The sequence below is a fragment of the Clupea harengus genome, chromosome 13 (genome assembly GCF_900700415.2).
Source record: "Clupea harengus chromosome 13, Ch_v2.0.2, whole genome shotgun sequence".
In the NCBI taxonomy this organism is placed as follows: domain Eukaryota; kingdom Metazoa; phylum Chordata; class Actinopteri; order Clupeiformes; family Clupeidae; genus Clupea; species Clupea harengus.
In genome coordinates, this window is record NC_045164.1 from 22,608,613 (window position 1) to 22,621,112 (window position 12,500).

The following is a 12,500-nucleotide window of genomic DNA, read 5'->3' on the forward strand; positions in this document are numbered from 1 at the left end:
ATACATAAAATCTCTCTCTTTCATGAAATGCATGTTGCGTTTGTGGCACCAGTCTCTCCTGTTGTGAAAGACATATCAGAGAGTCTGGGCTGTGGAGGGTTCTGTGTGGTTCCTTAAAGTTACTACAAGGCCTTAGTGGTCCAGGATGCGCAGATTTCCTGACACAATCTTGTTCTCCAGCAACGATCCGGCCGGAATGTCGATCCTGTCTCCGTGATTGGCAATGATGATGACGGTTCCCTACGGAAGCAGAGTGGCAGGGACAGAAGATAGTAAGAATTGAAAGTTCATTCATGGAAGTTGTTCTCTTATATCATATTTAGGAAGAGGTCTGAAAGTTGTTCTGTTATATCATAGTTAGGAAGAGGTCTGAAAGCTGTTCACAGAGGGCACACAGCTCTAGCCTCAGTTACATTTAGAAACTCAGCATGAACAGCATGGGAAACAGTCTACTGCCATCCATGTACTGTCCATCTAAACCCATATCACATCATCTACTGGCATACAAAGGGGATGATTCAGTGGTTTTATTCCCTGGAAATAAATGATTCTAAGAATGTTCCCTGGGAATAAATGGTTCTAAGTTCTATTAGAACATTCTAATAAGATTAAGGTATTTGTCCAAACAAACTTACAAAAAATTTGAAAAAAAATAAACCTACAATATTAACATCTTCCAAAAATAAGGCATACATACAAATATTTAGAAAGTAATAGAAGGTATGCCCTCTCAGTACAGTTGGCTTCTGGATATGAGTGATAAGTGTATATGAATGATTAAATGGAACAGTGAGTGCGTCCGTACTTTGAGCGAGACGTGTTTGCCGCACGTGACATCTCCAGACACCGTCAGGTGGTCCAGCTCCAGCATGTCAGGGATGCTCTCGAACCTCGTCAGGAACTCCTGCACCTACAGCACACAGTCAGAGCAACACCAGTCAGTACCTCCAGAAGGACACACACACACACGCATACACACACACACACACACACGCGCGCACACACGCGCGCACACACACACACACACACACTCACTAACACACAGATAACTGCAAGATGACTGCAGCACACACTTTCATTCTCACCTCCCCTCTCTCTCTCTAACTGTCCCCCAACACTCACACTCACACTCACACAGACACACACACACACACACACACTAAAATATCCCATAGTGCATTGGGAGTGCTCCAGTGTCTCAAGGGCAGCTGTGGGTGACACCATCAATTACATGCATCCAATTAACACAGCTCATTGCCTTTTTGCAGAGGCCATAACTTTAACTGGTAGCCTCAGCCGGGTGACCAGCCCGATCTGTGTGTGTGTGTGTGTGTGTGTGTGTGTGAGGGAAACAAAGGGAGGTAACAGACAGATCTGTGTGTTAAAAGTGTGTGTGAGAGGGAAACAGAGGCAGGTAACAGAGGGAGGGAGGGAGTGGTTGTTTTAGACTTTAACATTTACATTTCATTTACATTTAGTCATTTAGCAGACGCTTTTGTCCAAAGCGACGTACAAGGGAGAGAACAGTCAAGCTAAGAGCAATAAAAACATGGTGTAACAATAAATACTACTTTACATAAGAATTAGAAAAACGACCTAGAAAGGAAAAAGAAGTGCAGGAATGTAACTGCTGAAGTGCTTCAACACTGCAGTGAAGTCATCCTCCTGTGTATGAACCCTCAAAAGGGACACTACCAGAGTCTGTGCTATCTGAGAGTGCTGATGGCTAAACTGCTGGCTGTGTCCTCCATAACTACCTTCTGTGTGTGTGTGTCTGTGTGTGTGTGTGAGTGATTGTGACTATGTGTATATGACAGAGAGGTAGTTCACACTTTATTGATTTCAGCTGTGCAGGGACAGGAGGAGGGACGGGGAGGCTCTCTCTTCTGCAGACCTCTCGGACACTAAGCACACAGAGAGGGAGGGACGGGGAGGCTCTCTCCTCTTCTGCAGACCTCTCGGGGGTGACGGTGGCGCAGGAGGTGAAGAAGTTGTTTAGTAATGAGAAGGTTGCTAGTTCGAATCCCTGTCGAAGCGTCCTTGAGCAAGACACTGAACCCCTAATTGCTCCTGATGTGCAGTGTGCCATCAGTGTAAATGTGAAATGTGTATACATTGTAAGTCGCTTTGGATAAAAGCGTCTGCTAAATGACTAAATGTAAATGTAATGTAAAACCTCTCGGAGACTAAGCACACAGAGAGGGAGGGACGGGGAGGCTCTCTCTTGTGCAGACCTCTCGGAGACTAAGCACACAAAGGGAGGGACGGGGAGGCTCTCTCCTATTCTGCAGACCTCTCGGAGACTAAGCACACTCCCACAGGGTTGCTCTGCAAAGCCCGGGCTTTCAGCACAGATATTAACTGGGAGCTTAAATTCATGACCATAGTGAAGCCCATTATCGACGTCCTACATGAGTGTTTTTAAGGCCATTCATTACGGACTAATCACTGGTCCAGAACAAAGGTAGAGTGGATGTGTGCCTTAATGGGAATTAGAGGTAGGTGCATGACTTACTCTTCATTAAAAAAAAAAAAATCCTGGCTTGATTTTTAAAAAAGATTCTCATTATGCTCTATTAGGTTATCCCTCAGCTGAGGGTTCTAAGGTCTAGACTCTAGAACATATCCCACATTACCGAAAGAGTAGGGTTGAGAATGCAGAGACAAGCATCTGTTGATAAATGCATCATGCACAGAAAGATGAAAAGCTTGGATGATCAACTCCAGACAAGCTGAGACAACAAACTCTAGCACACACACACACACACACACAGGCACATTCTCTCTAGCACATACACACAAGCGCACACACACTCTGACTCAAATACACACAGACGCACACACACAAATCCGACTAAAAGCTGAGGTTTATTGAGGTGGCTGCGCATTGCCATGGGAACTGTCTGGTGGCTGGTTACCTTGGTGAAGGAGCTGCCCAGCTTGACGTGCGGCGTGGTGGGGAACTCACGCTTCTGGCTCACACACACACACACACACACACACACACACATACACACACACACACACACACACACACACACACTGGTGTGTGACTGGTTACCTTGGTGAAGGAGCTGCCCAGCTTGACGTGCGGCGTGGTGGGGAACTGGCGCTTCTGGCTCATGGTGAGCGAGCCGGCGTCGAGGCTGTACAGGTTGGACATGACCAGCAGAAGGTCAGAGGTCGTCTTCACCGGCAGGAAGCGGCTACGCGGCACGTTGATGCCCAGCGCGTTGTCGAAGCTCTTGATGGCGGCTCCCACCGCCGTCTCCAGCTGGATCACGTTCAGGCCGCCGTCCAGCGTCTGGAGCACACATTGGACACACACACACACACACACACACACACACACACACACAGACATGGTGTGAGGGACATGTTGGTCTAGGCTGTGGGATAACACTGAAGTCTGAAGAATCTGAAGTCACTAAGAGAGGTTAAGCCCTGAGGATCTAAAGAATACTACTGGACAGGACGTAACAAGAGGGCCTAACCTATCAAGAGGGACAGATGGAGAACTAGTCTGTGGTACTCGACCGGCAGGGTTTTGGTACCAGCACCAAACTTCAGCTAGGCTCAAAACACACACAGTAATCTAATCCATCAATCTCAAAGTTACCTTCGAGGAAAAGGTCATCAGAGGACAACTGGCAATGTATGGTCAAAAAAACATGAATTAGAAGGAATCTGTGAGGCAGAGTTATTTGTGTGTGTGTGTGTGTGTGTGTGTGTGTGTGTGTGTGTGTGTGTGTGTGGTGTGGTGCATCCTTATCTCATTACTAACACCACCTCTACAAGTGTCCTATGGCCTCCCTCTTCAGAGGTGTGTATGAGGGATTATAGTATAGTGTGTGTATAGATGTACATTATTATCGAAGTATAGTCTGCAGAGATGTAGAGTATGATCATAGTATAGTATGTAGAGTATGATCATATTATAGTATGCAGAGATGTAGAGTATTGTATTGTATGTGGTGTATGATCATAGTATAGTGTGTAGAGTATGATCATAGTATAGTGTGTAGAGTATGATCATAGTATAGTATGCAGAGATGTAGAGTATGATCATAGTATAGTATGCAGAGATGTAGAGTATGATCATAGTATTGTAGGGCTCTCTGGGTGGTGTGTGCCAATGTGGGCACTCTTCTCTCACCTTGGCGTTGACGATGATCTCCATGTTAATGGCGTTCTGCTCCTGCAGCCTCTTGATGGCGGGCAGGGAGATCCACAGGTTGTTGGTGTTGAAGATCTTGAACTTGGTGACAGACTTGAACTCGTCCACGTGGGCCTTGGGCACCTGGGCGATCTCCAGCAACCTCAGTTTCCCATCATACTGGATCAGCGTGCCACCCTGGGTGAAGAGAGAAGGGGGAGATTGGATAATTTTAATCACAGACAATAGAAATGTGTATCGTGTTTTTATAATGTGCTTATCAGGAAGTGCTGACAACAACAACAACAACGACAACAACAACAACAGAGATGCCTTTGTGTGCATTTCATTGGGGTTGTCAAATGGGCACCTTCCTCTGTCAGTGTTTCATTGAATTGGACCATAGGGTGGACACATTAATACCAGATACACCCAAGCATTACTGAGAGACCTACCAGAACAACCAAGACCCAATGCCAGTCCAGCAGGATTCTTCAGCTATACATAGGCCCATTTGCTGGTGGCTGTAAGTACGCCATCTTCCGCCATACCTAGATTAAAGTGGCTCTTAGTATGCCATCTTCAGCCATACTAAGATTAAAGTGGCTCTTAGTATGCCATCTTCAGCCATACTAAGATTAAAGTGGCTCTTAGTATGCCATCTTCAGCCATACTAAGATTAAGGTGGCTCTAATGATGGCCTCTTCTGCTATGCCCATGCCCCACTGATGCAGGCTCTAGGTACGCCAAAATACGGAAAACCTTCTGAAGTACGTCATAGTATGCCAGCATGGCAACTTCCAGAACAATACATGTAATACATGTTAATTCACTTGTCCCCAAGCAGCCTTTGAGTGCCTCAGCCATGATGACTGGCTCACTGGCGCTTTTTCAGCAGCCTCAGACAACTTCTTCAAAGCTCTTTAGAGTGACTGTCCTCGAAAACCAAAATCCAACAGAAGCAATGTGGTTGGTTTAGCTACAAAGCCTCTAACACCTCTCTTCACTGGTCTTGTGTGTGTGTGTGTGTGCTTGCCAACCTCGTTCCCTTGCTTTCGGTACCAGTTCTGCATACTTTAGCTTCTTCCTTTCAAAGGCTTCCTCAATCGGGTCTTCAAAGGGGATCATTAACTCAATAAAGTAAACAATGCGCACACACTCAGAATACAAAACACCATGTCTGGTCACATAGCAGTCACAGCAACACACTGCAGAACTTGAAGTTGCCTTCTGACATCTGCCAGCAATCACCAATCCTGCGCTTTGCACCATTTGCCAATGCTGTTTGTACGTGCCTGAGTTTCTGCCCCGCTCACACTAAAGTCCCTGTCATTAACCAGAGTTGACTCGTTTATTCGTTTACACACCAATGATTTAAAAAACCTGATTATGTCTCCATGTGTAGTGACCCTGGGTCAAGCTCTAAGTGCCTCTAACAATGAATTTAATGCGGTTAGCATCCATAGTCCACAATTCTCTCACCAACCTGTGTAGTGACCCTGGGTCAAGCTAGTTTCACACCCAGATGTTGTGTGTTGTAATAAATCAACACCTGTACACATCTTGCTGCTTCCGTCCTCACCTACCCAACTGGCTGAGGTTCAGGGAGGTTGGTTAGGACCTCACAAGTGCCTCTAACAATGAATTCAATGCGGTTAGCATCCATAGTCCACAATTCTCTCGAGCTGATCTTCCTTCACAACATTATGCCAGTTCATCCATTGCCCTTGCTTTGCTTGAGAAGCGGCCGCTGCTCATCTAGTTTTCTCTTCTTGCTCGTGAACAAAACTGCTTACCATCTGCCTCCTCTCAGGCCGTGTAGCCTTCCCCTTGCTTAATAAATAATGGAGTCCCTTCACAGTCTTTCAGTACTAACACATATAACACTGAGATAATGCATGACATGTATGTCACGTATAGCACGTTTAGGTGCCATGTAATTTTCGGAGCACTCATCCAGCATACAAACATCCTGCGTTGACAAGCCGGACGTGCCGGTTTGTTGTGATTCATATCGGTAAAGATTTGGCTTTGGCAGAATGCCACGCATACCTTGACGTCGGCCCTGGTTTTGTCGGTGACCTCCATGACGAACTCGCAGCGCTTGCCGTTGGGCTGGCTCATCAGGTGGCCGAGGATGGCCAGGTCCACGGTGGCGCCCAGGTTGTCGATGTTGGACACGAAGATGTACTCCTTGCCATCTGCGATCAGCTGGTCCAGCAGGCCCGAGTTGTAGAAGCTGGCGTAGATGTCGCCGTGGCCCGGCGGGTACCACACGTCCGCGTTCTCGCCCGTAATGGCCATGTCCTTCGCTACGGGCAGAAGGGACTCTTTGTTAATCCGTGGATACCTGAGAGAGAGAGAGAGAGAGATGGAGTGAGATGGAGAGATAGAGAGAGAGATGGAGAGATAGAGAGAGACATGGAGTGAGATGGAGAGTTGCAGACAGTCACAGACAGTCACATTCTTCTGATTACCTCACTCTGTCTACTGTAGATCAAAAGGAAACACAGTTTAAGTTTGTGTGAGAAGAAGAATAGAGAACTTACACTTAATAAATTATAAGATTAATAACTTCAGTAGACTCAATAAATTATGGACTTGTTTGATGTACAACATAAAAGGAATGGGTTGGAATATTTAAGGACTGCAATTTAATATAATCCTGAGCCAATCATCTCGTACAAAGATCCATTTAGAGTTACTGTAATTATAAATACAGACTGGGAACGACTGTGCATCAATAAGTGAGGAGATATGATGGCTCAGTTAGAACCCAGAGTCATAAACAGTCATGCCATATATGGAGCTAAGAGTTATTGTCATTAACAAGGATGGATGCAATACAGCTGAATCTTATTTGCTGTAAACATACGATCTATCATGATCCTGCATTGATTATTTAGAGTTCAATTTCCAAGGAACCATAAAAGCATCACACACACACAGACACACATTAATGTTTACTATTACTGCTGCAATGTTAAAGTAATTTTAGGAGTAATACTCCTGTGAGTGTGGGTGTGTGTGTGTGTGTGTGTGTGTGTGTGTGTGTGTGTGTGTGTGTTCATGTGCGTGGAGTTTATGTGCTGGGAGGAGGGTATCTGGGCAATCAATAAATATGTAATGCTTCTGCTCAAAGGCTAGTGTGACCTAGTCATAGACATTGCGCGCGCGCGCGTGTGTGTGTGTTGTGAACACAAAGTGTGGTTAAATGTGTGGAGTGACTGAGGGGAAGAGAGATAGACACAGAGAGAGAGAGAGAGAGAGAGAGAGAGAGAGAATAAGCACAGGCGCGAGAGTTTCGGTGTTCCACATAGACCAGTAATGTATCCCCATGAGAACATGCTGCACCAGCGCAGTGTGTGGGACGTGCTAAAGGGCTTACGGTGGCGGCGGCAGCAGAGGACAGTACGCGTCCAACTAGCCTAAAGCTGTGTGGTGGCGTTCACAGAGGGGGGCCATGAAAGAGGATCACGTGGAGCTGGAGACCGTATGGAAGCAGCCCCCCCCATTCCCTTATCCCCAATCGCTTCTTCCCATTCCCAACGAGATCAACCCCCACCCCACAACCCCACAAATCCATAACCTTCATTCAAAGGCTTTGACCTCAACCACCCACACACACACACACACACACCTCTACAGCCTACCGTTCCCCTCCAGTGAAATATTTACGCATTTCCCATTAATGCAGAGAGGCTTCATTAATCTTTCATGGTCATCCTGTTAGCACTCAGCTCTCCTGCTGCTCCTCTATGCAATACTAGATAGCGCTCCGTACACAACTAGCGCTCTGTACACAACTAGCGTTCCGTACACAACTAGCGCTCCGTACACAACAGTAGCGCTCCGTACACAACTAGCGTTCCACACACAACTAGCGCTCCACACACAACTAGCGCTCCACACACAACTAGCGCTCCGTACACAACTAGCGCTCCTTACACAACTAGCGCTTACACAAACTCTGACATGCTGTACCGCCAAAACCAGTCGCTACTTTACACTACTCACTATTTAAACCAGTCACTACTCTACACTACTCACTATTTAAACCAGTCACTACTCTACACTACTCACTATTTAAACCACTCACTACTCGACACTACTCACTATTTAAACCAGTCACTACTATACACTACTCACTATTTAAAGGCACGTGAAAATTGTTCTGGTTTACCTTAATTATGTTGTGTTCCTTTTAAGCCATGACTTGAGACACAACAATGTCACACTCTTTGTCAGAGACCCCCCCCACTACCAGCAGTGAAGGTGATGATCAGACAGCAGACTTTGAGTACACCACCAGGAACTCTGCCCATTTGGCTGAGCCAGAGGCCACCCAGATGCCTGATGTGGATATCCTGCCAGGTGTCATCAAGCTGTTGTGTTAATTCCTGTTTTCGTCCTTTCCCTCTATCAGGGTTATTATATAGTTATTATATTTCATTTGTATTTCTTGGATTAATAAAACCCATTTGCTTAGGTGTTGTACTCTTATTTCGCATACACATTCTCCCACAGTCTGAATCCACTCATCCTTCAGGTACAGTGGTGGCAGTATATTCCTTATTGCCTCATTTTTATTCGACAGGCTATTAAGTTAGTTGTCTAGTCTGACAGTCATAGTCCACACTCACACAATCTCTGCGTGTCTCACTGTGTGAGATTTCCCATGTTCACTGAAAGAGAGTTAGACAGAAAGAGAGCGGTCTCCCTTCTCATTCCCCTCACTATACTGTGATGTTCTGACGCACACTGTGTCTTTGACAGCTCCCCCAGAGCCATCTTGAGGTGAGGCTGCAATGAAACGGTTTCCTTCCCGTCTCCAAAACCCCTAACTGTGCCTGACTTGAGTATCAGAGATGAAAGGACTGACAACAGCAAGAGTGGGGGGGGGGGGGGACGGGGGGACGACCGTCTCTTTCTCCAAAAGCCGGACAGCTTGGACGGGATGTATTACTGCCCACGGTGCTAGTTAGACGTGTTGGCAGCCCAGACACAGAGAGCCAGGGAGATGGGGCCTGTCATCTGTCGTCATGGCTTCAGAGACAAAGTAAGTGCTCAGTGCTTGGACCTCACGCAGTCTGCCCCCACATTAGGACACCCGTATCCAAACCCCACTGGACAGAGATCACTGAATTTACACCATCCTGCAGATCTGGACTGATACCTCAGGTGTGTTGACAGGGGCCTGAAACAGAGCTCTCACTTGGGGGGGGGGGGGGGGGGGGGGGTGTCTTCAGGGCGGTACGCCATGTGCTTAAAGTATGTGTAGGAGCAGACAGCAGTCTTCAGGGCGGTACGCCATGTGCTTAAAGTATGTGTAGGAGCAGACAGCAGTCTTCAGGGCGTTACGCCATGTCTGTGTCTGGCAAAATCTGTGTCTTTTTATAAGTGTTTTGTAACTTGTAAAATGTATTTATTTAACATTAATGTAACATTTATTTATTTATTTACTTATCTGTGTCTCTTTACAAGTGTTTGTAAACCCCCCCCCCCCAGCAGCTTAGTTTGACGATGACCGTGCTGAGTAGTCCTTTACGGTGCCAGTGCGGTTAGTACGTTTATTTTATTGTATTCATTTATCTCTTGAAAATCTGTGTGTTTTTTTTTTTTTTTTTACAAGTGTTTGTAAACCCCCCCCCCCCCCTTTTCTTTCCTACTGTGAGGCGCATTGTGTTACTTCCTTGTATGAAATGCGCCGTACAAATAAAGTTTGATTTGATTTGATTTGATGTGCTTAAAGTATGTGTAGGAGCAGACAGCAGTCTTCAGGGCGTTACGCCATGTGCTTAAAGTATGTGTAGGAGCAGACAGCAGTCTTCAGGGCGGTACGCCATGTGCTTAAAGTATGTGTAGGAGTAGACAGCAGTCTTCAGGTCGTTACGCCATGTGCTTAAAGTATGTGTAGGAGCAGACAGCAGTCTTCAGGGCGGTACGCCATGTGCTTAAAGTATGTGTAGGAGTAGACAGCAGTGAATTAAGCCTCATAAACACCCCCGCCTCTGAGGCTCTTAAATCTGTCTGACTATATGATGATGGTGTGAGTAGAACTCCACCCTCTCCTCATGGTGAAGCCGGACAGAAGAAGCACTGTGAGCCAGGGACGTGCACAGGAATTTTGAAGGGCAGTTGCTCTGCCCTGGAAAAAAGGGGCAATGCGTACATTTTTGTCACCGCCGCCGCCACGCCCCCGTCCCCTGGACGCATATTTTGCCTATATCACTTGAAACTCTCACTAACCGCCGCCGCCACGCCCCCGTCCCCTGGACGCTTATTCCGCGATTTTTTTTATCTAGGCCTACATGAAGTTCTGCAGCCGTAATACTATTTAAAAAATATATATATTTCCTTCGGAGGGGCAACTTCATTCGAGGAGGGCAAATGGGCAGTTGCCCGAGCAACCTTGTGCACGTCCCTGCTGTGAGCTGCCAGTGCTTCAGTGGAGCTACTGCAGGATGCGTCCTGCTACAGCGTGGGTATTGGGGTTCGCTAGTGACCACTGCAGGATGCGCTCTGCAACAGCGGCGGGCAGAGGGGTAACCCTAGTGATTACTGCAGGATGCGGGCAGAGGGGTTCGCTAGTGATTACTGCAGGATGCGGGAAGAGGGGTTCGCTAGTGACTACTGCAGGATGCCACCTGCTACAGCGCGCAGGCAGAGGGGTTCGCTAGTGACTACTGCAGGATGCCACCTGCTACAGCGCACGGGCAGAGGGGTTCACTATTCGCTAGTGACTACTGCAGGACAGTGCCCTGCTACAGCGCGCGGGCAGAAGGGTTCGCTAGTGACTGCGGCTTTGCAGGCAACTGGATGAGGAAAATCCATAAATGTATACGGAGACCGTCCTTAACGAGGCGCTTTGGATTGGATACAGGACAGCACGTGTGATACTACACAGAGACAAGCGACAAGAAGAAACAGAAATGAAAAGAGGAGACAGTACAAAAATCACCTCCAAACAAGTGTCAGAGTGTGACAAAGTGAATGTGTGTGAGAGTGAGGGTGACAGTATGTGTGTGTGTGTGTGTGTGTGTGTGTGTGTGTGTGTGTGTGTGTGTGTGTGTGTGTGTGAGAGAGAGGGAGCAAGAGAGAGAGAGCGAGAGAGAGAGAGAGAGAGAGAAAGAGAGAGAGAGTGTGAGTGTGTGTGTGTGTGTGTGCATGCATAAGATACCTGCTTTGGTTAAAGGTGTGTATTTTCACCCGGTGGTGTGTGTACTTCTGCAGGATTTTCTTGGTGTCCTCATCTGTGTTAAAGGAGTTCATCAGGACCAAGGGAACTTCAGTGTTATAGGTCTTATTCAGATGCTGAGGAGGAGAGAGAGAGAGAGAGAGAGAGAGAGAGAGAGAGAGAGAGAGAGAGATTACAACAGACAAATGGTCCTTATTTGAACACGGAAAATAACTTTGATGAGGAGAAATTCTGCCAAGTACTCTTACTTTTGCTCACACTGATAACTAGACAGATTTTTTTCAACTCAGGCATAAAACCAGAGAGCATAATCCAGAGGTTCACTCCTTATCTGAAGCCTTAACCATCTAATCCCGTACTCTTCCACCTCTGAATTCACTAAAACAAGGGGATTATATAGCACTGTATAGTTCTATATACCCTCTTTTAGGTTGGGTTTGCGAGGGCAGGTCGTTTTAAGTAATAAGATACGTTAATTATACAACCATTGCACAACATTGCACAATACTCCAGAGTTGCATCATGCAGCAATATCCTTCCTAGTGGGAGGGTCAGCTGGGACACATGAGCCAGATTAAACAGGGCTGCATAAGGGTGGGACGTCACACACACACACACACACACACACACACACACACACACACACACACACACACACACACACACACACACACACACACACACACACACACACACACACACACACACACACATTAAACAGGGCTGCATAAGGGTGGGACGTCACACACACACACACACACACACACACACACACACACACACTAAACGGGGCTGCATAAGGGTGGGACGTCCTCAGACAGGCTTACGGTAAGAGCAATAAAACATACGTCATGGCCACTTTAGCGTCATCCTGTCATGGATCCTGTCATCTGTTTTTCTGGTCAACATTTTTTATTTAGGCAAAGACGCAATGTTACAATGTTATCACTGTTGCAGAGACACACACATCCAATCACTTACTGAATGCACACATGGTACACACACACGCACACACAAACATACATCCTGCAGAAAGAAAAAACACACACTTACAGGAATGTCATACAATGTCATACAGTCTGCCCCCGCCCTCCACACACACACACACACACACACACACACACACACACACACACACACACACAG

General features: G+C 46.7%; 1 protein-coding gene across 3 annotated transcripts in view; it reads right to left on the reverse strand.

The window, feature by feature from the left end:
- ugp2b (UDP-glucose pyrophosphorylase 2b) overlaps positions 1 to 12,500 on the reverse strand; it is a 36,575-nt gene that overhangs the window by 377 nt on the left and 23,698 nt on the right. For 2 of the 3 annotated variants that reach the window (XM_012819903.3, XM_031578775.2), the window contains exons 5-10: positions 11,337 to 11,470; positions 6,209 to 6,506; positions 4,157 to 4,354; positions 3,062 to 3,304; positions 806 to 910; positions 1 to 240 (exon numbers count right to left, since the gene is read on the reverse strand). The exon at positions 1 to 240 is cut by the window's left edge and continues 377 nt beyond it. In XM_012819903.3, the coding sequence (XP_012675357.1) occupies positions 133 to 240; positions 806 to 910; positions 3,062 to 3,304; positions 4,157 to 4,354; positions 6,209 to 6,506; positions 11,337 to 11,470 (1,086 nt within the window). In that variant the 3' untranslated portion in view covers positions 1 to 132. Of the gene's footprint in view, positions 241 to 805; positions 911 to 2,918; positions 2,964 to 3,061; positions 3,305 to 4,156; positions 4,355 to 6,208; positions 6,507 to 11,336; positions 11,471 to 12,500 lie in introns of all 3 variants that reach the window. The other variant, XM_031578776.2, reaches the window with a different exon arrangement.